Source organism: Pagrus major, chromosome 8, assembly GCF_040436345.1.
Source record: "Pagrus major chromosome 8, Pma_NU_1.0".
In the NCBI taxonomy this organism is placed as follows: Eukaryota; Metazoa; Chordata; class Actinopteri; order Spariformes; family Sparidae; genus Pagrus; species Pagrus major.
The window spans coordinates 13350642-13378136 of record NC_133222.1 but is presented as its reverse complement, the minus strand read 5'-3'; the positions used below and the strand labels follow the sequence as shown (position 1 = coordinate 13378136).

General features: G+C 41.9%; 2 protein-coding genes across 2 annotated transcripts; both read right to left on the bottom strand.

Annotated features, from left to right (window-relative positions):
- Nucleotides 1-370: 370 nt before the first annotated feature.
- Nucleotides 371-13709, bottom strand: LOC141001096 (cingulin-like protein 1). Its single transcript, XM_073472053.1, has 19 exons — nt 13690-13709; nt 10799-11733; nt 10631-10725; nt 9624-9687; nt 9381-9476; nt 9137-9285; nt 7900-8041; nt 7598-7810; nt 6468-6674; nt 6268-6372; nt 5904-6056; nt 5524-5694; nt 5080-5232; nt 3522-3611; nt 2270-2353; nt 1435-1559; nt 1084-1192; nt 830-993; nt 371-736 (listed from the first exon to the last, which is right to left on the bottom strand). The coding sequence occupies exons 2-19, from the start codon at nt 11726-11728 to the stop codon at nt 667-669; spliced, it is 3120 nt and encodes a 1039-aa protein (XP_073328154.1). The 5' UTR covers nt 11729-11733; nt 13690-13709; the 3' UTR covers nt 371-666.
- Nucleotides 13710-16362: 2653 nt separating this feature from the next.
- Nucleotides 16363-25983, bottom strand: LOC141001543 (transcription factor 12-like). Its single transcript, XM_073472650.1, has 13 exons — nt 25915-25983; nt 23578-23677; nt 22357-22499; nt 22146-22269; nt 21980-22050; nt 21510-21606; nt 21345-21418; nt 20066-20242; nt 19274-19391; nt 18982-19135; nt 17334-17563; nt 16508-16685; nt 16363-16401 (listed from the first exon to the last, which is right to left on the bottom strand). Exons 1-12 carry the CDS (start codon nt 25981-25983, stop codon nt 16543-16545), a joined length of 1500 nt encoding a protein of 499 aa, XP_073328751.1. The 3' UTR covers nt 16363-16401; nt 16508-16542.
- Nucleotides 25984-27495: the final 1512 nt, after the last annotated feature.

Below are 27495 nucleotides of genomic sequence, written 5' to 3'. Positions count from 1 at the left end.
TGTTAAAACTACCAGATATCCAGTAGTCTGAACCTCTGGAGTTCTGAGCTCTCATGTCAAATCTCCACCTCTAACTGGAGGTGGCCATTCAGCATGGACAATTGATCCATCTGCACAACCATCATCACACTGTGCACAACACAAAGTTTCACAGCAGAGGGCGGGCAGAGTGATTGACACGTGTAGTTTCTATTGCATCTCAATCAAATTCAAATCAGATTTTCTGATTCTTTTGTGTGCGGGGCAGACTCAGCTTTACAGAAACACCATACAACTAGATTTATTTCAAAGGTTTTTTAGAGTTTCTGGAGGCGTATAAACATGACTGAGTGCAGGGAATGCATTTTAATATGTTTATTAATCAGTTTAAGATTTGCAGCTTGCATCATATTAACTCACACGGCAAAGAAATAACTTAGAAAACAAAGTAGAGGTAAATAAGCTGGTTTGGTGCATTGTAAAACAGTTTGTCAGATATTGTAGTTTTACATGGTGCCACAAGAGGTCAGCCTTGGAAAGGTGCCATGCTACTCATAACTGGAAACAATGAAATCACACCTGAGTTGTTAATGGCATTATGTTGAATTATGATATGAAGGATTCTTCACAGTCCAACATTCCTTCATAAAGTCCAGAGATGACTGTTTTTCATCACACGCCAGTCAGTCAATCAGATCCAAAGTCATCCACCTCGTTCACATCGTCCCTAATGAGAGGAGGGGATTTCTTCCTTCGCCTGTTGATTCAAAAAATTGTAATTATAAGAGATAAAGAACAACAAGGTTTGATTTAGAAGAAACTCTAGAAGTGGCAGAAGGTGACTGGTCACCTCATATCGTTCCTCAGCGTGCTCAGTTGGCCGTGAAGCTGCTCGTTGGCTTCGATCTGCTCGTCCAGTTCTCTCTGCAGCTTCTTTTTAGCGTGTTCCAGACGCTCGATCTCCTCCTCCGCTTCATCCATCTGCCTCTTCGCCGTCTTCAGCCTCTGAGTCAGCTGCAGAGTTCACAGAAGTGGGATATTGAATCACGAGTCAAAGCTGCCGCTCCCAACTGCAGGATGATAACTTTTTTCTTTGTGTCTAACCTGGTCTCTGTCGCTCTGCAGGTTGACGTGCTTCTCGTCCGCCTGCATCTTCATCTCCTTCACTTTGCGCTCCAGCTTGCGGTTCGCTTGTTGCAGGCTGTTGTTGTCTCTGAGGGCAGAAGCATCAAGAGATCACATCGCTCCTGCAGCTTCCTGTAACTCAACACCTTCCTAGCGTGTTTGGGACCAGAGATACTCTCACTCTTACAACCACAGGGAACTTGATATGAGTGGGTTCACCGCTCAAGTATCTGATGCGACCATTATCCAAAGTGTTCTTCATAGTGTTATCCTGCTAAATATACGCTCTGTATACATCTATCAGCTATAAGGTAATTATTTGATGCTCACCTCTCTTCTCCTTGCAGCCTTTCCTCCAGTTCCTGGATGCGGCTGTTAAGTTTGGAGACGAGTGAATCCTGGTTGGTTCTCTGAGATCCTTCCAGATGAGTCACTCGGCTCTTCAGGTCTTTATTCTGATGGAGGAAATTAAACAGTCATTACTGTTATTAATTAGGCAAACTTTAAAGGTGCCCTCGAGGCATTTTCCGACGAGTAGTAGTGCTATGAATGAATGTTTTAATGAGTGGCATTCCTGTTTTGTTTGTTTACATGCAAGAACATGAGGACACTCATGCTTCAAGAAATAGAGCGTTGTCCCAGAAAAGGCAGGGAAGAACAAAACTAGTAAACACGGAGGTAAACAACGCAGGTCGTTCAAGGATACAATAAAAGTCCTCTGGGCAGCTTTAAGTAGGTTTACGCAAACATTTAAATGGCATCACGCGTAGTAATATATCCAAGCATTGTGTGAGGTCAGGGGTCAGTACCTGCCTCATGGGTCAGCAGGGCCTTTCTCAGGCCTGCAGTTATCAAGTTCATCCTAAATTAGCAGTTATGACCAAATTTTATTTTGAACCAAATTACTCACAATTACTTACAATTACTACAGGACCTGCACATAAATCAGGGTGCCAGACAAGAAAGGAGAAGTAAAAGAGGGAGCTGGCAAGGGCTTTAGACCTAAATAATAAAATAGACACCAACTCTTTGCAGTCAGCTAAGAAAGCTGCTCTCAGACAGGCTAAAGGGGGCTAATATCACAGCTGTCGTTACTAAGAGGTAGCTAGCTGTTCAGGGGTCAGCACCTGTCTCAGGGGTCAGTACCTGTCTCAGGGGTCAGTACCTGTCTCTCCAGGCTCGTCTTGTCACACTCCAGGTCCTGCCTGGCTGCTCTCTCCTGCATCAGCTCGTTCCTCATCTGATCCATCTGTCAGACAACCAACAGAGAGGAGGAGAACACAGTTTAAACATTCAGCAGTGGTGGAAAGTAACTAAGTACATTTACTCAAGCATTTTTTCATTTTATGCTCCTTATTCATTTCAGAGAGAAATATTGTACTTTTTCACTCTCATTTCCCTGACAGCTGTAGAGAAAAGATTTAACCAGTGTTTTCCAAACTTTTCGTGTTATGACTTTTTACAAAAAAAGAGTGTGTGGTTGGAGCCTCTTGTCATGTTGCAGATATTTTCCCTCTAAGCTTTACAGACATTTTCATTTAAACAACTTTTTAAGGGTTAGTGTTTCAGTGTGTATCACTGTGCTGTTAAAACTACCAGATATCCAGCAGTGTGAACCTCTGGAGTTCAGAGCTCTTATAATGTTATAAGATTGTTATATAAAATATAGCATAATGTAAATGTTTACGTGGGCACTGAACCACTAATTAATTCTTTATGCCAATTTCTAACTATATAAATATGGGATTGTACTTTCTATGTCTGCCTTCCATATTGACTGAAAACAGAGCCATCCTTATTAAAAGGGCACCGCCCGTTCAAAGGCACGTTCAGGTTAAATGAAAAGTTTTCAGCTTAACTCCTAAACTCAGAGGAAATGCTGTCTGGTCTGAGCAGCCACATTGGATCTGAAGGCTCTCTCCTCTCTAATAACATCCAGAGGCCCAGAGAAGGGAGTGTGAATAGCTGCTCACAATAGTTAGCTGTTTTTTGTCTTTGCACTGCACCCAAAACAGTGTTTTGTGTCAATTAGTCTGCACCGCTTTGCTCCCACGAATGGTGGCCTACTTTACAGCCCCGCTGAGGATGTGAGGTGACATCAGAGATGAAGGAATATATATGATGGTGGAGCTGTTCAGTCATATTTCAGGGGAATGTGAACGTTGAGAAAGAAAAACAAAACTTGTTTCACAGCCGGGCTGAAAACAGCCAATCAGCAGCTTTCGGCGTCTGAGGAGAAATTTGAGCACTCAACCCTAAATCTGTTTATGATGGAAACAGATGTAGGGTTGGGTTTTCAAACTTATGACAGGGAATAATTTAATCTCTTCACCGTCTGGGAAATGTATGAACGTTACCAAACACAAAATGAGAGTTTGTGTAGAAGAAAAACAAAGAAAGTGAGAGAGTAAACCTGCCTGCGCTTTGGTTTTGTCTAATCGTTCCATCAGGCGGTCAGCACTGCCGCGCTCATCATTAAGATCTTCTTCTAGCTGACTGATACGTCCCTGAGAGGAGAGGAACACACGAAAAATGTGTCAGAACATCGTCAAGTTAATATATATTTCTTTACTCTGTCGTGTTTACCAGCACAGAGGACATGATGAATCTAAACCTTGAGGATAGGGTTAGAAAACAGACTCAGATTGTAAAAAACAGTACATGAAGAATAATGCAGTAACACAAAGATAATAACCACAAATAGGTAAAGATTTTATGCATTCGTTCACTGCTGAGTGGATCTGAGTGTTCGACACTGAAAAGAGTGAAAGAAGATTCCCGAGAACACCCAGACAGGTCTGATAACTTTGTACAGTAAACACCAGCTTCCTCGGTCGATACGCAGTGTCAACAGTGTGAATACTGGTGTCACTGTGTAATGTTTTGTCATCAGCAAGGCAAACAGTGCTGAGCTGTGAGATGTTTTGGCCACGGCTCTTTGCAGCGCCCTTATAGTTCACAGGAACAAGTGAGTGCAAACACTGGCCCCTGAACAAATAAACACCTCAAAACATGTGATAACCTGAGGTGTGTTCGACTGAGAGTGAGTTCACGTTCTAATTCAAAGCTCCCGATGATCATCAGTTTAGGATGGTAGCTTTTTAGTAAACATATGTACAGTGTGTCATTATGTCAGAGAGCATCTGAACACATTATTATGGACTTTTGAAAGATTTTTATTTTAAAACTGTAATTAAAGGATGAGATTCACAGCGAGTTCAGAGATATTCAGGTCCGCTGACCTGACCTCCAACCTCATTATATGGACGTATAATGTCTTCTGTGACTCTTAATGGAAGTCTGAGAGGTCAGCTGGAGTTTGGAGAGTACAAATCTATGAGAGAAACCTTGCATTGCAAACTGGGAATGGTCTGTCACAGACGGTCCAATGAGAGACAATAACTAGCTGTAATATAGGAAATTTAGGATCCAGTGATATCACCCTTTGGTTTGTGGATTACAGTTTTGATCTGACTGAGAACCCCAGAACACGCCACAGTCGCAACTTGTCAATCACAAGTGGGCCATAACATAAAGCATACCCTCCTTTATTGTGCATTTTACTATAAATGGGACCATGATTTACAAAATGAACATCATGTTGCATTGAAGAAACTAGCGACTGAGATCATAAACTCATTAGGAAACTGTTCACTGAGGTAGTAAATCTAGTGAGAAGGAAGGTCATTCTCTCATAAGCTCACATACGATCAGACATCTTTCTGAAACCAGCGGAGTCGCCCTCTGCAGGCCATTAGAAAGAACGCAGCTTTAAGGCAATTTTCAGATCCGGAAGCTCCGTCCATATTTTATACACAGTCAATGAGTTTGAATATCTCTGCTTCAGTATACATTTTAATTCTGTATCTTTTTAATTCATCTCTTGAAAGGACATTGATCTTTAATGTGGAAGTACAATACTAAGTTGCTGGAGTACGACCTTCAGCTCCACAAGTTTCCCAAGTTAAGGTTTACCTCCATGAGTTTGACCTGCCGCTCTCTGTCTCCCACTGTGCTTGCGTTCCTCTCCTCCAGCTCCTCCACCTTCTGCTCCAGCTGCCGGCCCCTCTGAAGGGCCTCCTGCTGCTCCCTGTGACACCGGTGCAGATCCTCCTCCAGAGGAAGCAGCTGGACACAGAACAGAGCACAGAACAAACACACGCCGCGAGATAAGGTAACAGGCAACGACCAGTCAGACGTTATTAAACAAATGCGGAATTTATCGACTCTGAGATGACACTTTTATGTTTCTGTTTTATCTTACAGAAACATTTTTAAAACTTGTTTCAGCACAAGAAGAAAAACACTGAAACAAAGGGACATAACTCCTTTCCATCCTCGTGTCGACTTTTATTTTTTCGGTGACTAAGACAGTTGATCCCACATACTAATGAATCAGAAAGACAATGAGGACCACACCTCTTCCTGCAGCTTTTTGGCCGCCAGTCGGGATTTCTCCAGCTCTGCTCCCTTTTCCTGCAGCTGTCTCCGCAGCTCGTCCAACTCCCTCTGACTCCTCTCTCTGGCCTCGTCGACCTGGTTCTGAAGTACATCTGTGGACGCCTCGCAATCCTCCATGATGCTATTCATCTGAGATACACAAAGAGCTTCTACGGTGAGATAAGTGGACCTCTTTAGGTGTAAGAAAATATGTCATAATTCATCTAATCCCAGTCTAAGAAACATCAGCTGTTTCTGCTGATCTCATGTGGCTTTAGGGTTGAGAAAACAGATTTTCAGGTCTCATTTGGCTTTAAAAAAAATGCAGAATTTACCCAAAGTCTCGTTCCACCCCTCACCTTTCTCTGTAGTTGCTCCACAGTCCTGTCCTGCAGCCTCCTCTCATCCTCCAGTTCAGTTTTTGCGTTCCACAGCTCCTCTATCTGTTTTCTCTCCTCCTTAAGCTTCTCCTTTAGGTCCCTGTGCTCATGATTTAACTTGGACAGCTTACTCTGGAAACAAAACAAAGAAAAGGGGAGTCTGTGAGCTTCGATCAGGGCTAAAAAAGCGTCTCATGACTCTATTTCGACATTTCACAGAGGCATGAAACATGGGACGGTGCTGCTAAATGGTGAGCATCCACTTCTCTAAATATTCAGAAAAGCAGCTGTCAATCGGACACTAGACTTTACGAGTTTAAAGCTAACAGCAGCTTCGCTTTACCTGCACGTCCTCCAGCCGAGTGAGCAGCGACTGGTTGGACTGACACATCTCCTCCTCGTTCCTCCTCACGTCTTTCAGCGCCTCCTCAACCTGCTGCTTTTCCCTCTGTAGAGCAAGGAGAAAATAGGGATATACAGAGAAAATCAAAGACACATCAAGAAACAGATCAAGTAAATCAGATATTTGCTCCTGTTTCCCACCTCCAGCTGCTTTGCTCTCTGCTCCAGCAGTCTCTCTGTGGTTTTACACTCCTGGATGGCCTGACTCAGCTGATCCACCTTGTTGCTCTGCTCCTGCACCTTCTCTCTCAGCTTATCTCTCTCCTGGCTCAGCTCCCTCAGCTGCACCTTGGCGGCGCCTGTCTCCTCCTCTGCGTCGACCCTCTCTTTACCCAGCAGAGCATTGTTCTGGAAGACAGGATGAAATAATGCACGATAAAAATGAGAGGCGGAAGAAAACAACAAGTTTTAGCTTTTGGGAATAAGAAACAGTAGAAATGGCACAATCTCATATCGCTGTGTTGGTGGTTAATGTTGTTCCAGGATCGTCATTGCAACTGACCAGTCAGGTTTCTGTAATTTCCTAGCTGTGTGACCTGGGAAAAAGGTGAAAGGGTCTATTACAACCCAAAACATGATATTTTCCTGAGCCTGACCAAACTGCAGCAGAAAACTGAGGGAAAAAAACTAAGTAAAAATAATAAGTCAGCTTGGTCTTAAAACCAGAATGGCACTCAGTAGAGCGCATACCTCTGTCATGGTCCAACAGTTCCCTTTAATTCAATCAAACCTAATCCAAAATCAAACTCGACAGCCCCGTATTACTCTAAATTATAAACCACTCATACCTGCTTAACCAGAGTTTGAGCAAATCTAATTGGGTGCAAGATTTAAAACATCTGTTTAGATATACTTCTTAAACTGTGAAAGATATGTTAACACCATTGGTAACTTTCTGAATCCTCATGATCTCAGCTGCACATTGTTTATGATTCATATCACTCACAGATACTAGCCAAATGAAAATGGCTTTTGTTTTTTTTTTCTTTCTCTTTCATCAAAACCCATGCATGATTCCCTAAAAAATTAATGAAAATTTGCGCTCTGTCGGGCAATGTTAGTGAAAGTGAGAAAAAATTCCTGGATCCGTCCCTTTATCCAGATCCGCACCAAAAGTTAATGGTGTCTATTCTAGCTCCCTATGGGAATTTTTTTTGCATTTTGGTCAGCTGTAAAGATTGTCCCGGAGTAACATGGATTATGATGTTGTAGAAACGACACCAACACAGCGATGTCTGATAAAACATAGAAATGTGTGTATTCTCTGTTACCTCTTTAGTCAGATCTAAGTCCCTGAGCAGCTTTTCAAGCTCATTTTCATATTCCTCCTTCAGGGCCGCCATGTAGCTATCATGAGTCTCCACCTCCTCTTTGAGCGCCCCCTTCAGGGCACTGAGCTCCCTCTCCCTGCGGTGCAGCACCTCCTCCTGCTCCTCCTTCACCTGAAGCACCTCCTGAAACTCCAAACGCAGCTGCGCCATATCCTGACAAACATCCATCAAAACCCAGTGAAAGGAGCGTTACAGCTGCTGTTGATTTGTGAAGTGTGTCTTGTTCATGTGGTTTCATTTACCTTCAGAAGGACCTCTTTCTGTGTATTTATCACCTCGGCCTTCTTGGCTCGGTCCAGCTCATCGTGCATCTCCGAGAGCTGCAGCTGAAGGTCTTTCATCTCCGTCTTAGATCTGGCTCTCTCTGCCTTCATCTGATTCAGCCTGACAACATCGGAAAATATGCAGGAAAGACAGATAGATTTTGTCCATATTTTATATCAAAGAAAGAAGCCTGCTTTCAAGTTTTAGAAAGATGCTGGATGGGACTAGATAACAAAAAAGGATCTCCGCACACTTAATCCAAATGGTATGTGACTCTGTGCTCGGTCAAATGACTTTCATCAGATCATACATCACAGTTCACTTGAACGACCTCACAGTGTGAGCAGAAGCTCAGTTAAAGAAAAGTGCAACATGGCATTGAGCTGAAGTTGAGCTTAGTTTAGTTGTCAAAACGATTTCATTTGCTGTCCATTGAAAGCATCCAACTATATTTTCTATTGTAATAATTTAAATGAATAGTTCAACATTTGAGGGTGTATGCTTATTTACTGAAAGGTGGGCAAAATCAATACCACTCTCACAACTGTACAATAAATATGAAGCTACAGCCAGCAGCCGGTTAGCTTAGCATTAACAAAGGCTGGACAGAGGTGGAAACAGCTAGCCTGGCTCTGTCCAAAGGTAACAAAACCCACCTAGCAGCACAAACACATGTGCTGACCTTGAAGCAGCGACTTCAAGTAGCTGAGAAATAGCTTGCCAGTACTAGGCTAGCAGTTCCTCCTGTTTCCAGTCTGTATGCTAAGCTAAACTCGACTGTTTGCTCCAGTTTCATATTTACTGTTTTGGGAAGTTTTTTTTTTCTTCTTCTTTTACGTCTGGCTTATGAAGCTTGTTTTATGATGAGTTGAGGCGACAATTGAGCTTTGGAAAATAAAGAAACTTGAATCCAAAAAGTGCATGGTTGTATTTTTCCGTTTGGTAAGGAACATACGTGTAAAAATATTTCCTTTCTTGACATTTTGTGACATTACTTTGTTTACTTATTAGACTAAATAGCGAACTAGCTGAGAAAGTCAAGCAAAGTTGGGGCTAGCTGGTTAGCATGCTAAAATTCTGGCTATATCTCACACATCAGTGTCAGACTATTTCTTTTCTCTTCTGCAGCCCTCTTTTAGGTATGATTTGCCTGTTTTTACACAGCACGGTTTTGATTGTAAACTTTGTTGAATGACGAGGAAGTCGGACCCTTACTCCTGTTTGGTAGACTGAAGGTCTGCCTCGATGTCTTTCAGTCTGTCCCTGAGTTTGAAGAGCTCTTCCTGACTTCTGGCCAACTCTTCCTGGAGTTTCTTCTTCTCCGTTCTGGCCTTTTCACAAGCTTTGGCCAGAGTCTTTTCATTCTGCACAACGCAACAACACAAAGGAACGTCATCAGTCACAGGAATAGGAAGTGAATGTTTTGGAGGTGAATCAGCAGGATGTGACTGCACTACACCTTCATCTCAGTTTCCAGTTGTTGCTTTAATTCGGACACTTCTTTCTCCAGCGCCGCCTGTTTCTCCTGCAAAAGCTTCACCTCAACCGCACAATCCTGGAGAAGCGGAGAAGGAGATGCCAAACAACACAGTATCATCATGAGTTTTAGACAAAGTCATTAAAATATTGTTGAACAGGGATCAACACTGGCAGACATCTCATCCCAACACACACATTCTCCTCCTCCACATTTTCAGCAGACCTTGTTGACCTTTTCAAGCAGCTGGGTGACTTTCCTCTGAGTGGTGGAGTCGTCATCCGTCGTCCTGAGAAGAAAGAAGATATTTCACACTGACAGTACAGAGTGCAAAGGCAAAGTCAAATTGAGTCAGCTCCTAAATAAAGACACGGCAGAACAATTTGTGCTCCAGCAGACACTGGATCTTCAAACTTTCCGTGTGAAGGAATTATTTTATCAGTGGAAAAGAGTTCATTCTCAGCATTCCTGACTGTTGCCTGAGCTCACACAGCTGGAGCAGCACCTCCTTATCTGACTATGAACTACATGAACACAACCACAAGCTCATCACCAAAAGGTGGCTGGGGGTTAAAAAAATAAGAGAAAGACAGACAGTTCATTCATCAAGCTGTTTTAGGAGATAGCTCAGCATTTTGGAAATGGTTTGCTTTAGTTTGCTTTAGTGTTATGCAAGAGTTAGAGGGAGGCAGGATACCTGTCATGTCTGTGCTACAGCGAATTTAGCTTAGCTTAGTTTATCTTTGCATTAAAAACCAATGGGAAAACGTTTTTGTGCATATTCAACAAATGAAATTTAAAATGTTGATTTAGCTGTAGAGGTGCCGGTAGGTCGGCAAAAATGTTCACGAACGAGGTGATGTTTTAAAGTTCTCGTTCGCCGACTTCCTTCCTCACTCTCTTGACTTTCTCCTGGAAGTTATAGCGACAGGCGACCAAATGAAACCCTTGAGTAAAATTACAGATTTTATTTCACTGTTTATCGTGTTGTTTAAAGTTGTACTAATGCATTGTTTAAATACTTTGAAATGTCTCTGTGTTTAAAAGGTCCAACACAACTGCGGGTGCCTTGCTTTCTCTGCTAAGCTAAGCTAACCAGCTGCTGGCTGTAGCTTCATATTTTAGGTACAGTTATGAGGGTGGTATCAATCTTCTAATTTACCCTCAGCAAGAAGGCCGTATTTACCAAAATGTCCTTTAACTGAAAGTGCTCAGTGTTGAGGGGCACTTACCCGTCCTTGAGGTAAGTAAACAGTATCTGTTTTGCTGTGTCTTCAGGTGGATCTACTGAGACTTCTTGCTGTCCTTTCAGAAGATCAGGAGTGACCTGGTTAGAGAACATACAGCCGATAAATACACTCTTTTAAGTTAAAACTGTGCCCCAGTGCAAATCTCATTACCTGCATGTCTCTTTCATCAGAGTCATCAGTCTGGTCACTACTAGAGTTGGAGGGTTTTTCTGCTCTGTGAAGCAGTTTAACAGCATGTGGAGACATCGTCTCTTTTCCATGTTGTCCTCTAAGCAGTGTGCTGGGCTTGTTCTCCTCCCTCCTGCTCGCCAAAGAGACCTCTCCGCTGAGGAGTCTTGCCCTGGCTGACCCTGGAGGATATATCCCGCCTGGGGTCTCACCCCTTACGGCCTTCAGAGACGAGGCTCTGCTGGAGGAAGTGGACGAAGACGAGGAGTCTGAAGTTCGACCGCTGTCTGCGCTGCGTGACCTTCGACACTGCTCCGGATCCAACCTGTTCCTCGGGCCTCCCCTTCCCCTCCGTTGGCTGTTGTTGAACTGGCTTATTAGCTTCCCTACAGATACGATGGAGTCTGTATCCACTGAGTTTGGGGACCTTGCAGGGAGGTGTCGACCTGAAGGAGGTGTCTTAGTCTGAGCCACCTCACTCTGATCTACCTCCAGGCTCTCCGCAGGCAGGGGGATCCTGGGTTTGTTCACATTAGGAGGAAGGTCGGTGTGTCCGGGTTGAGCAACTGAAGACGCTGGTGGAGGAACGACTCGGTTCAGGTTATTACTCTCAGGGTCATACGGTCTCAGAATCTCAGGGTGTTTCTGATAATGAAACACGGAGGAGGCTGCAGTCCTCTGTGACTCAGAGGGAGACTGTCTTTCATCCACAGACGTCCTCACCATGCCTGGATTGTACCCCGACTGGTGAGTGATGACAGAGATGTCCCTGTGGCTCTCCTGGCCAGAACTGTTCAGAACCACGTAGGGTTGACCTTTAATCCCTTGGACCGCGACTCTGACTCCAAAGAAGTTCTCCTGGTTGCTTCTGGGACTGTGCTGCTGCACGATGCTCAGTCTGTGAGACTCCATCGGGACTGTGGAAACATAAACCGGTGTGTTAAAAATGAGACTAAAGAAGACTGACTCCGCATGGGAACTGAGGACTGAGGCATCAGGTTGGTCAAGCTGAAGTTGGTGTTTACACAACATAGGAGTTGGGTCAGAGCCACACTGGGACAGAGCGACAGACAGCTCCTCACACAGCTGCACTCAGCCACTCAGCCGACGTAAAAGACAGAATAAATAGACACTGACAAGAGCCTGATATTGCTGCGCAATGAAAACAGCTCCTTCTGTGTGCTCATGACAGTGTACTATTGTACAGCCAGGGCTGAGCCAACTGCATGACGACTACGACTGACCGACCGAGGTCTCCGAGGTGTCGTCACCCACTTCATGGTGCAACACTCGAGGAAAATGATTGTCAACAAATGTGTTACTGTGAGGCTGAAACACAAGAACACAAGAGGTGTTGTGCAGCAGACAATACGGTGTCTTCCTCAGAGCACCATCCTGAGAGTGGTCACTTAAACTGATAACACAACTGATTGAAGCCTTATTTTTTTATAAGGCTTTAATATCATGGCTGTATTAAAGGGGCACTATGTAGTTTTGGAGAAGAAATTAAAACTCAGAATTTTAATATTTACAATATTAATGACGTAATAATACAAACTCAGGAATATGTATGTTTCCCATAACTGAATAAACAAGCTGTTCTCAGAGGAAAATAAGGTCCCCAGAACACTGTTCGAAGCTACAAAGGTGGCAGGGTCCGCCAAATATAAACAAAGTAAAACAGCATGAAATTGTGTCGTCCTTTAAGGTCAGTTTGTTTATTCAGTTTATTCAGTCATGAAAGGAAGAGTTTGTTTATGTAGTTTGCTTAGGCATTGAAAAAAATCAGTCAATAAAGATCTTTCTCTACTGATAAAACTTCTTACCAAAACTACATAGTCATTATTAGTCATTAACAAATATAACTTTTGGGTTGCCAGGTTGTGGAAAATCCTCCAACATTACTTTTTTCAGCGAAGCAAACTCTTTTTAAGGCGTAAACATTTTCATTCATACTTCGCAAAAGGTATTTGGTCGAAAAGTCAGTTTAAAGGGACAGTTCACCCCAAAATCAAAACATATTTTTCCTCTTACCTGTAGTGATATTTATCCATTTAGATTGTTTTGGTGTAAGTCACAGATTTTTTTTTTAGATGTCTGCCTTCTCTCTGATACAATGGACCTAGAAGGCACTCGGCTTAAAGTGCTCAGAGTGCCAAGAAAAATATGGTGCAGGATAAAGGACAAAAGTAATACCGCTGAGGAGCCGGCAGTGGTTATATCCTTGCTGAAGCCAGCTACTGATCTGGCCAATGATATGCCATGTAAATATCCATGTCCCCCCGTTACTTTGCCTAAAATTGGACGCCTTGAAACCTGGCAACCCAAATTATTGCATTACTATGAAACAGGGAATGATAATTAACCTTTAATAACACAATTGATTACAGCTCTTAAATCCTCTACAGTGTGAAAAGGTTCCTAGTCCTACAGGTTTCTTTTTGTTTTTTCATCACTCTTCTTTCTTTTCTTAACTTCACTAACACTTTACTAATGTGTACAACTCAAGTTATCAATGAACTCCACACAGGAACGAGTTGATTGTTTGCTGCGTATCTGAGCCCATCCGGTTGTTTTTGATGACTTCACCTCACCTACATTGTTCAACTTTCAACAAATAGTTTACAGTTTAGATTAAGTAACATAAACGCTGACAGGATACCCTCAGCCCCAGTGTTGTAGGCTGTTACAGGAGGAACACAACATACCGAGAGATGAAGTGAAGGTGGGACAAAGTTTAAAAGTACGTTAAGGTCCCTGAAGTCAACACTGAGCGCCGCAGATACACTACACGTCGCTACAGAAGCAAATGCCGTGTTTCTTGCTTTAAGGAAACATTAGATATAAAGACATCGATCAGAGCTGAAACTTACCCGCTGTGTGTCCAGTCTGAGTGTTGCACAGAGTCCTCCACCTCCTCCACCTCCTCCTCCTCCTCCTGTGTCCGCTCACAGCGTCCTGCCTCCGCCCGGACACGATCTCTCAGCCAGAGAGGCGTTCACTGACTCCTCCGTGTCAGACATTCAAACCATATGACTGCTGCTCCTCAGTGCTTCATATGATGGACTAATATGAATTTATGGGAAACTAATAACGATTACAACATTAAGTCCATTAATCACACTATGATATTGTGATAATGAAGTCTCAGCAGGATGCAAAGACAGTCAGAGGGAGAAAGGAGTCTCTTGTTTTAATTGAACAGGAGCCAACAAGGCTGGTGTAGTAATGCTGTCACATATTTGTGGTTTCTAGTGGATTTCCCCCTGTCCTGTCTACAGTCACTTTCATGCTTCTTGTTCCTGGTAACATTTTTTTTTAAGGCAGAGGTGGAAAGTTACTAAGTACTTTTAGCCTACTCTGTTCTAAAATGAGCTAAAACTGCACTGGAAAAAATGCAGAATTACATTTATTTTCATAAAGATAGAAATTCTTAGTATCGCACTGACTATTCTTATATAAACTCTACTCGCAGCTAAGAATTGTTCTTATCAAAAGTACTCAAGTAACCTTTACTTGCAATTCTCTGTGACACAACATTGTACTCATTAATTGTTAGTAATCTTTTCTTAACCTCCTCTATGAACACATGGTTTTCCTGTGATTTTTACTTGCTTTTCTTTTAATCTACATGAGAAATAGTTACATTTACATGGCATAGGGTTACTTTTAACCAGTGATGAAATGTAGTACATTTACTCAAGTATTGTACTTAAGTACAGTTTTGAGGTACTTGTACTTGACTTGAGTGTTTCCATTTTCTGTTACTTCCTTCCATCCTACTATACTTATGATAATATTTATGCAGTAGTTTAAGTTTGAACTTCTTTCAGAAAGCAAACATCCAAAATACACATTTAGGTGTTTATTTTAGTTCAGATGTCAGTTCTTGAAATGTATGCAAATGAACACACATTTAATTAGGTGGCGTATTGTCTTAAATAATCAACAAGACACTTTTCACGACGGCGATGTCTATTAGTTAAAGTTCTTTCCCACGTTCACCATTATTTGTCTAAAAATGAAAAATCTACATCTCTTTAAAGGTCGTTTGTCACAGTTAGTTTTCTTTTTTTGATACGCTGAGCAAGAAATCTCCACTTCAGTTGCTCTTACTATACATTCAATAAACTTTTTTACAGAGAGGTTTTTAAAAAACATGGCAATTATGGATTCTTTTATGGCTCTTGACACTATTTTCTGATTTTTGGGCTGATAAAAAAAAAAAAAAAACCCTCCAGTGTCAAGACCTTCAGCTCTAACATCTTATCAAAAACAAGAATTTTGAAGCTGGCTTCATCTTATGTTCTGGAAATATCTGCAAATTTCATTCGAGAAAGCCTCATTTACCACATTTAAACACCAAATTTTAGAAAACTTGTAATACAAAAAAATGATTGTGTTAATGTTAATAATTAACCTGGAAAGTTTCATTGTGCCAATTCACTTATGGTGTTTCCTAAACTTAAGAATGCAGGACTTTGTCTTCTTGTATGGAGTAGCTGTATTGTTGTTGGTTTCACTTAAGTAAATGTTCTGAGTACTGTATATACAGCAGGTGTGTGCGCTCTATCCCACTAAAATATATTACAGAAGAAACAGACTCAAACTATTTGAAAAAAAGACATTTATTGCTACATTATCATTTTGACACATGCCTGTAGGCTACTTCAAACTGTACACATACTGTACATGTTATGATAGGAGTATTTCTGATTATTATTTATTATTTGTTCAGCAGTGTGATATGCAAACAAGACATCAATTATTCTGTAATACTGGAATGCTCAGAGCATGAAATGTGGCTACGTCTAGTAAAACTGCACAAAAAGGGCTTTCTTGTGTAAAATCAGAGTGATAAAAGTAAATAGAGACATTATGAAATTCACAATATTTGTATAAAAGATAAGTTACATAAAAAGCTGAAATCTTCCATTAAAAACTTAAACATGCAAAGAGCTTCGACTACATCTGAAGAGCAACACTGAGAAGAAGAAGAGGGATCCTGTCCACCAGTGCAGTAACAGTGCTATAACACAAATCTGTAACAAATATACAAATAACAGATGATGTTAAAGAACATTCTCGGAGATCTGTTCATTCACAGAATGGTCAAACTCCTGCAACACACACTCTCACACAGCAGCACACACACACACACACACACACACACACACACACTACAGGACAAATGAAATCTGAACACACAAATGTGGGAATGTCAGTCCTCTGAGCTCGGTGGAAGTCACGAGTGTACTTGTTTAATAGTGATACACTGTAAAAGTCAGTCAGGTTCTGCAGATGAAACCTTGTCACTACTGTTCAGATATATTCAAACAGACAGATAATCAATAAATATACAAAATATGTACAAAACATCTGCAGCTTACAATGCATTTGTCTGTTACAAGTAAGTTTAGGCACAAAGTTAGAAGTCTGTTCGGGAAGCGAGGAGATGATTGTTCAACTGCATCACACTTTACAGACAGAGAGGTCGACCTCTCCGCAGGTCTGGTCCGAATTCAGAAGAAACGCTGGACGTCCAAAAACAGCTGGATGCTCCTGGGATGTTCTTCACTCAACATCTGGACGACAAAGACACAGTGGCGTCAGAGATAATGGAAAAATAAGACCTTTAATGTAAATATTATTAATGCATTAAAAATAAATGTGCAGGTTAATGTTACATACCTGATTCTACGTCTGATGAAGTCACTATCAGATGCTCAGAGGTGGCCCATGGGGTTTGCTGGGTCTGTCAGACTGGGATGGAAAGCGAGGTGCATGGACTGCGGATCCGTCATGACTGCAGACGCCTTCTCTTCCTCTCTCCTCCGCAGACATGCTGCCTTCGGGTTCAGGTTCCTCTCTGCAGGATTCAACAAACAATAGGTTAGTATTTGACTAAATAAAGAAACTGAAGACGTCTGGTAGTACACGGATGATATTCATTTCCATCTCATGTGTATATCAGATTCAGACATTTCAGTTCTGAGGAAACTGCAGGACAATATCTCATATAATGAGCACATTACATTAATTTAGCGTCTTTCAGCCTTTTCTTTTGATTTTATGGTTCACAACTTTCATGTTTCAGCTAAAGTTAAACATCACACTCACATTACATTTTTTTGACCTGATTTTCATATCTCGAGGCGAAGTGGTTGGTGGCGGAGTTTATGCTTAAAACCAGGTATTTTAAGCATAAACATGACCTATTCCTAACCCTAACCAAGTGTTTTTTGTGCCTGAACCTAACTAGACTGTAGGCACAATTTCATCTAAAGACAAGTAAAGTTGCAACATATCTGTGGTCTGTAGAAACCTACACTTCAAGTTTATATGAAGTTTCATGTTTGTCAGGACATAATATTTTGTGAAATTATGCATTTGTTCGTACAAAAAACATCTGTTTTCATTCCTTTAGGCATCATTGTATCTGATAATAATGATAATAATATTAATAATAATAATAATAATAATAATAATAAGTAGTAGTACAGTAGTGATGACTGACCTCTGACTTGTTGTTCCAGGCTGAGGATCACTGCCACTGCCTGGTGCAGCACCAGCAGCTTGGTCTGAGGCTTCTCACTCTTCAGGTGCAGCTGACACATGTGACCCAGCTCCTTGAAGGCCTCGTTGATGTCCCGCACACGCAGACGTTCACGGGCGTTGTTGGCCATCCTCCTCTCGCGCTCACGTTCGGCCTTCTGCTCCGGGCTCAGATCTTCATCCTCGTGGATACTAAAACATCAACAAGGTATGACAAAACACAATTATTGATTGCATCTTTAAAAATGACAGATTTATGTTGCTAAAACTGACGCATGGATCTGGCTGAAAGCTTCAGCGGATCACTCAGATGATAACTGTGTTGAGTTACACTGTGTTCCTCTGCCCTCTGCTGGTCACTGAGCCGACATCATGTTATTAGGTCATTTGATATGTCCTCATTTGTTTGCTGAAACATTACACAGTACACTGACTACAAGTTACTGTGATCAGGTGCACATTTATTAATTATGAATCCATAAAAAATAAAATACAAATAAATCTCGAAAAAAAAGCGATTACAAAAAGAGATGCACTTTTACAGAAACATAAAAATGTCCAGTGGTCAAATTGCTGCTGGAGGGTCTTCCACAAACACCAACATCAATATCTCTCAACTAGATTATAGATCTAGATAAAGAGAAAACATACAGTGGAGCATCAGAGCTGATGTCATGAAGAGCTCTGTCCTAAAGTGACCGCTGAGACCACAGACATCAGGACATGCACCCTAATTAAGGCTGCAATTAACGTTCTTTTTCATTGTTGATTATTTTCTTGATTAGTCGATTAGTTCTTTGTTCTATAAGATGTCAGAAAATGGTGAAAAATGCAGATCAGTGTTTCCCAAAGCCAAAGATGAAGTCAAAGATGAAGTCCTCATTTTTTTGTTACTTTATACTTCCAGGCAAATACTCCCCCACTGTACAAACTTCAGTTACTAGTTACTGCGCAGATTACATGCTGCATCATAGCCAAAGTACCATATTTTAAAATCTATTTATTTTATCGGTATTTGGATAAAAAAAAAATATATATATTCCAATAATCAGAAAGTATATAAAGTATAATCAGTGTATACATACATGTAAATATATGTATAATTACTTTTACTTGTACTTTTGATATTTAACTACATTTAATATTACTACTTTAAGACTCAAGTACTAAGTGACATTTACTTTCACCAAAGTAATATTTTAACACAATATCTCTGCTTTTACTCAAGAATGACTTATGGGTACTTTTTACAGCACTGCCCACTGATGTCTTTACTGTCCTGACAGCGCCTTTTTTTTCATTCTTTAATTCACTGCAACTTAATGCAACATGAAGAAGAAATACAAGGCAGAGCTAAATAGGCTGGCCTGGACACAGCTGTCCGTCACAGCAGGGGGTCTGACAGCGTTTTAAATTAGGGAAACTGAACGGCAAGAAAGCCCTAATAATTGCTTTTCAGTGAGGGACTTTTATTTTGAAGTCTGTTCTGTTCATTTATTCTTTTTATTGCAGGTTATTAATCACACACACCAGAAACATGTCAGCCCAATGAGGCCGGGACAGTTTTCATTTTTTATACTTAGTGGAAACAGGGAAGTGGGCCTGTTTACCTGTTCTCTCCACTGTTCTCTCCGTGTGTTTTGAATTCACCCTCCTCATCTGATCTCTGGCTGTCAGAGCTGTGACTGTGGTTGGTGTGAATCATCTCCTCCCTATCCCCGCTCTCCATCTTCAGATCCAGATTACCCTGAACTCCCAGACCTCCTGTAGGGAGATCACACACACACACAGCAAACGTTAAAACTGTGACATCTCATCGGTCCTGATAGTTCAAAGGGTCAAAAGTGCAGATTAAGGAGGTGAAATATATGCAGCGGCGGACAGATGAGAGGAAGAACTCGCCTCTGCCTCCAGCTTGCATGGGCTGCAGCGTGGCCCTCTGTCTGGCTGGGTACGGGTGGCCATTTTGTGTGCGGCTCTGGAAGGCTGAGTGGTTGTTGTTCATATTGACAGCCTCAACCTTTATGACATACACACACAAAAAAAAAATTAGATCATGTGTTCACAAGACAGCGAGCCTGGCTTAGTTGTATACATTATACAACTCTTAGATCCAACCAGTGGCAAATAAGTCACAAACATCTGCCCTCTCGGGTAGATCTCTCGCTCTACAGAATTAATTTAATCTCGGACAATCTTAATCCTTCCCTTAAAACTACTATACACTCCCTAAACATACCACTAATTCTCTTTAGGAATGATTCACGTCTAACAGACACATCATTTGGAAAAATAAAAGTGAGAGAATTTAATACCCCCCTCCCCCAAAGGATTAGACTAAAAAACCCTTTTCCCTGCATATACTTCCACTCCAGCTGGGCCAAAATCCCCCGGTCTGCTGGAAGGGAAACATGCTGGGGATGGGAGTGCACGATGCAGGCGTCCCCCATCACCCCACTGTGGAATTAGAGTCGGCACATACTGTACGCTCTCCATACAAGGCCGACGTGCTTTCCCATTGTGCTCAGTTTCCTATTTAAAGGACAACAACCTTTACATGAGGAAAACATGCAGTCATAATGACGGAAAATTCCTGAAACTGAATACCAGCTCACACACGCACACACACATCACATGGTATTCACACATGCTACCCTGTCCTTCATTAAATACTTCAAAGAAATGGTTGTTAACCATGGCTGGAGTGTGACAGGTGAGCGGCAGAGTGCTGGCAGATCCCGGGTGGCCGTGGTGGTTCTGGTTCAGCAGGCCGTGGATGTCAGTTGGCAGACCGGCTGTGGGGCCCACGGCGTGGTTCCTCAGGACGTGGATCACATCGTCCAGTCTGTCCAGTCGGTCCTCCACCTGAGACTGCAAACACCAACAGACAAAAAGTTCAAATTGGTGCATGTAAAACAAAAGTTTTTTTATCTTCTGACTTAAACCCAGTGTATGTAATTTCTGCCGCTCAGGGTCTCTCAATCAAAACAAAACAAAAGACGCAAGTAGCGTGGAATCATGGGAGTTGTTGTCTTTATTATTAAACAACCAACAATGCTGACGAAAATCTGTCTATGTGATCCAGGGAGAACTTTTAATGGACGAGGTAGTGAAAGTTTTATGCACATTACGTTTGCTGTCCTAACTCTCTGAGTCTCTTCCGGAAGTTATAGCGACAGGTGACCAAATGAATCGCAGCATTATCTTCAGTAAAGATACAGATTTCTCTGGGTTTGAACATTGTTGGAAACATTTGGGATAATGTTTGTACACAACCCTTCAAAAAACAGGTATAGTGATTTTAAGATGTTTTAATGCAGAAATGTTACATATTATATCCATTATATCTTTAAATAAAATGCATTTAAAGGGGACATTTTGTTTTACGAATTGCAGCTTTAAATTTTTTTCTTTCAAAAAATCTGCAATTTTTTTTAACTCAGTTTTGACAAACCAATCACAATTCCATTATGCTAAGCTACGCTAACGGCTGCTGGCTGTAGCTGTATGTTTACAGGACAAACATGAATGAAACCAATATTCTTAACTAACTGTCTAATAAGCTTGTTTCCAAACATATCAGACTATTCCTATTGATGTTTCCCCTCATTTGGAGCCGTTTACAGGTTCTTCCAGATGTGGCAACTCTCTTCTGCTGCAAACCTTGTGCTGAGCAAGCGTTATTATTATTATACTGTTTTTTCACAAGCGTTCAAATTTCTCCAGGTTTGTATACAAACTAACACATTAAGCCTATAAATGTGACTGTTTGTTTATTTGAATATACTTTCTATGGATTTATATAATATACATTGGGATATTTAATATTGAATATATTCTACTTTTTCTTCCTTATTATGTTTGCTGCTGCCGGCTGCAATGAGTCTAATTTATCATTTATTTAGATATCCGTCCATAAATCCATTATCTCTATCCGACTAACTTCAGGCATGTGATCAAATGAGGTCTTTACCAGTGATATAAGTGAAGACTCATAGTGTGGTGAGACTGGTGCCTGAGCTGAACTCCGGGGCCACATGTTGGTACCTGAGTGAAGAAAAATAATATTAGTCCATGAAGGAATTGGAAAATACAGAATGTAAATAAAAAATCACTCTGACATGTAACGTCATTTCACCTGCAGGCTCAGTTGCGTTTGGCAGCGGGGACGGAGACCTCACCGGTGTGGACGAACTGGAGGGGAAGCTGCTGCTGGTGTGATCGGGGGAGTAAATCTGGTGGCAGACATGGAAAGAGGGGAGGAGGGGCATGAGTGGGAGCAGGACATGGATCATTTTAAAAGCACAACTTGTCATTTCTGCGTAAGGTTTTACAGCCGCTGCCACAGCCTTTGGAGCAGGGCTCGTAACCTGAACTAAACTCATCAATTCTGGTCATTTTACTAGTCAGCAACAGCCAATAAAAAAAAGTCCAGCAGCACTTTGTTATTATGCACTAGTCTGTTACTGCCAGGGGCGAACAACTATTTTCCTTTTGCATTATAGCTCTGGGGCTCTCAGGGCGTGGTTTTATGCTCTGGTCTGACTGTTTGAACATAGCACGGCATAGATGAGCCGGTCTAATGGGATTAAGGTGGTGCATACTTACAGAGGCCAGAGCTTTGCCCAAGGTATCGCCTGTCTGGGATCCTCCTGACACATTTCTCTGGCTCCCTGAGACTGAAAGAAAAACACCAGTTGTAAAATATGACAACAAAAAACAGACAAATATGATCTAAAATAAACAGTGATGATTAGTCTCTTCATGTCCTCACCTGTTGAATTCTCTGAGGTGTTGATCGACGGGGTGCGTGGTGCTGAGTTGTTTCGGTGAAAAGTGGACATGGGTGGCAGGCCCCTGTTCATATCAGCAGCCATCGCTGAGTGTGGGGAGTAGTCCTGCACAGTAAATAAACACACATTTAATCCACAGGGGTTCAAAACTGCTGTGCTGTCAAAATCCAAGGTCCTGGAGGTAAATCTCACCAGGTGACTGTGTGGCGGCGGCAGGTTGCTGTAGCTCCCCGGCTGTGTTTGGTGGGTTGTGGCTGCTCCCAACGCACCTTCATAGCCCTGCTGGTTCAGCCCGTTTACAGCATTCCAGATGTCGGGAGAATTGCTGGTCCCCTCTAAAATGGATTTAACGATATGTTATAGCCTGCACTGGAACAGCATCTCAAGCAGCCTGTCATGTCATTAAGCTCTACGGCGGTCTATGTGGAAACAATAAAGCCCTATCACTCAGTCACTGGCTGGGCGATGTTAATTCATACATAACTGATGTGACAACCCTTATGTGAGGAGGAATGCACCATTTTTGAAGGCTTATTAAAGGACTAGTGTGTAGGATTTAGTGGCATCTAGTGGTGAGGTTGCAGATTGCAACCAACTGAATACCCCTCTCCTCACCCTCCCCTTCCCAGCATGCAGGAGACGCTACAGTGACTGCTAAAAATCTTGAAGCACGCTCTTCAGAGTCAGTATTTGGTTTGTCCATTCTTGGCTACAGTAGAAACATGGCAGTGCAACATGGCGGACTCTGTTCCCTCTATAGATAATTAAAACACAATGATTCTTAGTTTCAGGTGATTATGTACTACTGAAAACATAATTATGAATATATAATTATATTTTTTGCCAATAGATTCCCTAAATCCTACACACTGAGCCTTTAAACCATTATTAATCAGCACATTTAAGTCTCCTTAACTTTCATTTTAATGTAATCTTTTAATAACTTTGGTGATCCTTCTTTGGTTTCCTACCAAATTTCTCCAAAACTGACGGCATTCCCATCAGCCTCAGTTGAACTAATTAGCCAGTGTCAGCATGCTAACACACTAAACTAAGATGGTTAAACCTGCTTAACATCAGCGTGTTCACCTTGTAAAAGATATTCTGAATCTCAAAGGGAATGTGACTGGTAAAGTGAAGGAGAAATAAAATACAAATAAAATAAAATAATACACTGTGAAAAGGGCAACGCAGCTGATCTGAGTTAATTTCCCATTTAGACATCTAATCAGGCGAAGCAGCTCATCTGTGTTCTGATCCGGGTACATTTTTTGGTTGAACTTGAACTTGATGACTGTTTTTTTTTTTATACCATCAAAGGGACGACGGGTGTGAAACCAATGCAAAATGTTCTCATTAAAGTGCTTTCCACCCTATGGCGATAGATGTTCATTTTAGATTATTTGAGCTCACCAAAGAAGGTGCTTGCAAAGACATTGCTGGGGGCCTTGATGGATGGATGTGGAGATGAGTTCTGGTTGATGTCGTCATTAGTGGGAGACTGCCCATAAACCTAAAGAGAAGAAACAACTTTGAACCAAAACATAATGAACACAAGCAGTGATTTTTCCATGCGCCTGTATCACTCGGACCAATCTTACTGACACAAGCGTGAATACTGCGAGCGCGAGCTGAAGCAACAGTATTACGAAAACAAAGCAGAGAGCTGATGCACACTTAGAGCTATTGCGATAATCCATAAGCTGCAGATCCATGCACCTCCTCATCCGGATTTAGGAACCATTCACCATGAGAAATCCCTGCTCTAATCGTGATCAGGTTCGCCTGGCTTCAGAAGACTGGGATACAATTTCCAAATAAAATTGAATTACAGGCCTTCTCATACTTTGTCCTCAGAGAGAAACCCAACAGAGAGCTGAGTCTCAGGCTAATGATCCCCTCCTGTAGTGAACAAAATATAGTAAATAGAAAACAGATTTAACATTAAACTTAAGATACCTTTGGTTCTTTTTTTTCTTTTTTTTTTAAGTGTAAAGCTCAAGGCTGGAAACTGCACATATGCACACAAAACACGCCAACACATGCTCGCTCACTCAAACACACCAAGAGGTCTGGGCTGCACCTGCACATCCCTCTATTGCTTTGATGTGCCCCAGGAAATGAAAATAAACCTCCCTGCGCAGCATCAATGGGGTGTCAGTTACCCGGACGACAAGTTCTGTAAAGCAGGCTATTAAAGACTCTCTTGAGTACGCTCACACACACACACACACACACACACGCACGCACGCACTTAAGTACATACACACACACACACACGCAGCCATGACCCTGGCTGGCATGAGTCCCATGGTGATTGTGGGCTAGGCCAAACAGAGGAGCCCCTGCCGACACTGGGCCCGTCTGAGCCGCCATGGGCAGCATATGGCGGAGGATAAAGCCAATTGTCCTCCTTACCATCAGCATAGCAGGCGACCCGTTAATAATGGTCACACCCCCGCCCCAGCACGCCCTCTCTGGCCCCCACTGGAGAGGGGCCGTCACCATGGCATCCTCTTTTAGCATAGCATTGATTTAAGAACCATCAATCATGGCATCACACACGATAAGAGCAAATAAAAACCTCCACTAAAAGAGAATTCAAACACTATAAAATCTTCATCTTTTGCCTGAAATAATCGAGCTCTTTTTCACAATCTACTACCTCCTGTGCTTAAGTTATTTTACTCTAAAACTATGTACAAAAAGAACAAACATCCGTACTGTTTTCCTATTGTAAACACACACAGCATTATCATGCCAGATGAGTGAAATATCAACTTGCTATTCAGGACCTATGCTGTGCTCCACCATGGCCAACTCCAGCCACATGCAACCAATTTTCTGCCTCTGTGATCCACGATGTCTGGATATGGTTAGTCTCACAGAGATCAAAGCTGCCTTTGATAATGGCTGCAGTGGTGGAGGGACTGCTCCAACATAGCGGGGTTAAATCAAATAGAAATAACAGCAATCTGCTTCATGTCAAGATGTTTGCTGCTGCGAGGCTTGACTACATGGTGCTTGACAGGAAGTCTCACCGGTGCATTTTAAGCATGGGTTTGTCAACATGAAACCACAAGTGAGTGAGCTGTTGGAGTGGTAACTAACTGAATGTTTGCATTAATTTAGGTGCTTTGCATGGTGTGTGATTTGTGGCTAATTGTGATTTTTATTGTGTGATATTCTCAGTTGAACTTGGTTTTAATTTTGGATTTTAATGGGGAACCAAAATAATCAAATATATACCAAGAGATGAGCAGGAAACACTCAGAGATTTTTAACTTGTAAGGTGACACAAACTCAAGTTGCAACCTTGTAAGGAAGGGTAAGCTTCATATCAGTCACACATTCATCACAAACTACAGACATGACCTCTCAAAAACAAAAAAAACAAACCTCCTCTCACCTTCTGTTTCACAGTCACACATGCAAACCAGCCAGATGAAACAACCCTACATCCCAACAAATGTGTGCAGAGCATCAACTCTGAAACGTCTCACCAAAGATTTAATTATAACACTCTTAACTTTTATACAGGCTGCATGAAATCTTGCATAATTTCATTTTGAAATCACACCGATCACCTCACAGACAGAGCTGGAAACTTCATTATGTGAGTCAACAAACAATCAGAACATCTCTGAAGACAATTAAAGAGTGCAACAGCATCCTCACCAAACACACTCACAGTGCCATACATCCTCTTGGAAAATCAAAGAGAGATAAACATAAAGAAAATGTACTCACTGGTTTCATGTTGTAGCAATACATCAATGAGTTGTTGCCTGTGCCGGACACAGGATGAGCACAGTACATAACTCTGTCTGGTTCAGTGCAAGACTCCAAGCTCACGATACAGTCCACACACAGCTCGCCTCTTCGTGTCTCTACTCATGTGTATGTAGTCCACATGCACTCCTTCCCCTAACCTACCCCTGCTGGTCATGCAGCTACCCGCAGACAACTTATGCAAATAAGGGCTGGACCATTCCAGAGAGCAGAGAGGGGTGGCCAAGGGTTGATGCTATTACTGTACTACAAGCCTGGTCCAGACTATTATGAGCATCCTTTTATTTATTTTATTAGAGAAAATTCACTTACAGAATAAAAAACCAAGCCAGTGTATTATTTTGTGTTTAGTGTGTGTTGACTTGTAAGGAGTCTGTCTGTGCACGATGGCATCAAGAAAAGTAATAGAGACTTGTAATAATCAGGGAATTCCCCACCCACACATGACCAACCACCTTGACCACACCAAAGCAAAGAGTAAAAAAAGCAATCCTCAGTGTGGGTTGTTCATTTTGTGGTTCAGCTGTCATCCTTTTCCTATGACATCCTCTGTTTGTGTAAAATCATACACAGGCACGCTCAGAAACCCCTCCTCAGAAGCACCCGAGTGCACCGGTGACGCCATGAAGATTATCTTGTGTTAGACAGGTAGAGGTTTCCAGTAAACAGAGGACACCACACCCCTGTCTGGCCTACATTTACAAATAGAACAAAGTCTTAAGTTGTAGGCACGTGTGGCGTGGCGAGCTCCTCCAGCCGCTGGGTTACAGGTTATTTATACGGTAGACTGTCTAGGTGAACGTAAAACACCTTCACAACCAGACATCCTGTGAGGTAAAATCCACTGTCTGCTGCCCTGGTGCTCACACTGGCAGTGACCTCCTACATGTGCAAACAAATCACTCAGATTTATGATCAAAGAATGACTTCTTTACAAATCTCTTTTATAACTAGCTAAAACTGCAATTAAAATACACTTCAACAGCCAGAATAGAGGCTGTTTCAAACAGCACAAGGAGCTGACCTGCTGTATTTTTCTGCAACGTTCTCTGTATGTGACATAAATTCAGCAGCGAGGAGAACAACACTGCAGTTGGCGTGATGCTGCGACCTGCAGTGTGCCACACTGTCCTGGCAAGGCATGTTGCCCCAGAGAGACCTCACAAGAATCCAATCAAATAATTCCCACTTAGACGGCACTAAAGTCTTTATCCTAAACACATTGTCTCAGTAAGCTTCAGTGTTTACACTCAAGCCAAATGGGACTGAGCGTAATGTGGCCAAGCTAACAACACTTTGGAATCTGTCCACGACATCAGAATCAGAATCAGAATTGGATTTATTGGCCAAACATACAAGGACTTTGATGTCGCTTTTTCATTGCTCCCAGTGTACTTACACAAAATAGACGTACAGTCAGGAACAAGGACAACAAACTGAACAAACACAGTAAATTAAAGCTACTACAAGAGGTTTGTAACTGGTCATGAAACAGTCTCGGTTTAATACTGATGCCTCTATATGACCTACATAAGCAAA

Bases quoted from the DNA above. Each gene is read 5' to 3' on its own strand.
- LOC141001096 (XM_073472053.1), bottom strand. From the start codon at position 11,728: ATGGAGTCTCACAGACTGAGCATCGTGCAGCAGCACAGTCCCAGAAGC. The intron at 7,811-7,899 runs GTAAATGAAACC...GATGTTTGTCAG, and splicing joins AGAAAGAGGTCCTTCTGAAG to GATATGGCGCAGCTGCGTTT. The intron at 1,560-2,269 runs GTACTGACCCCT...TTCCTCCATCAG, and splicing joins AGACGAGCCTGGAGAGACAG to AATAAAGACCTGAAGAGCCG.
- LOC141001543 (XM_073472650.1), bottom strand. From the start codon at position 25,983: ATGTACTGTGCTCATCCTGTGTCCGGCACAGGCAACAACTCATTGATG. The intron at 20,243-21,344 runs GTAAAGACCTCA...TGGTGTTTGCAG, and splicing joins AGTCTTCACTTATATCACTG to TCTCAGGTGGAGGACCGACT. The intron at 16,686-17,333 runs GTCAGTCATCAC...TGAATCCTGCAG, and splicing joins CCTGGAACAACAAGTCAGAG to AGAGGAACCTGAACCCGAAG.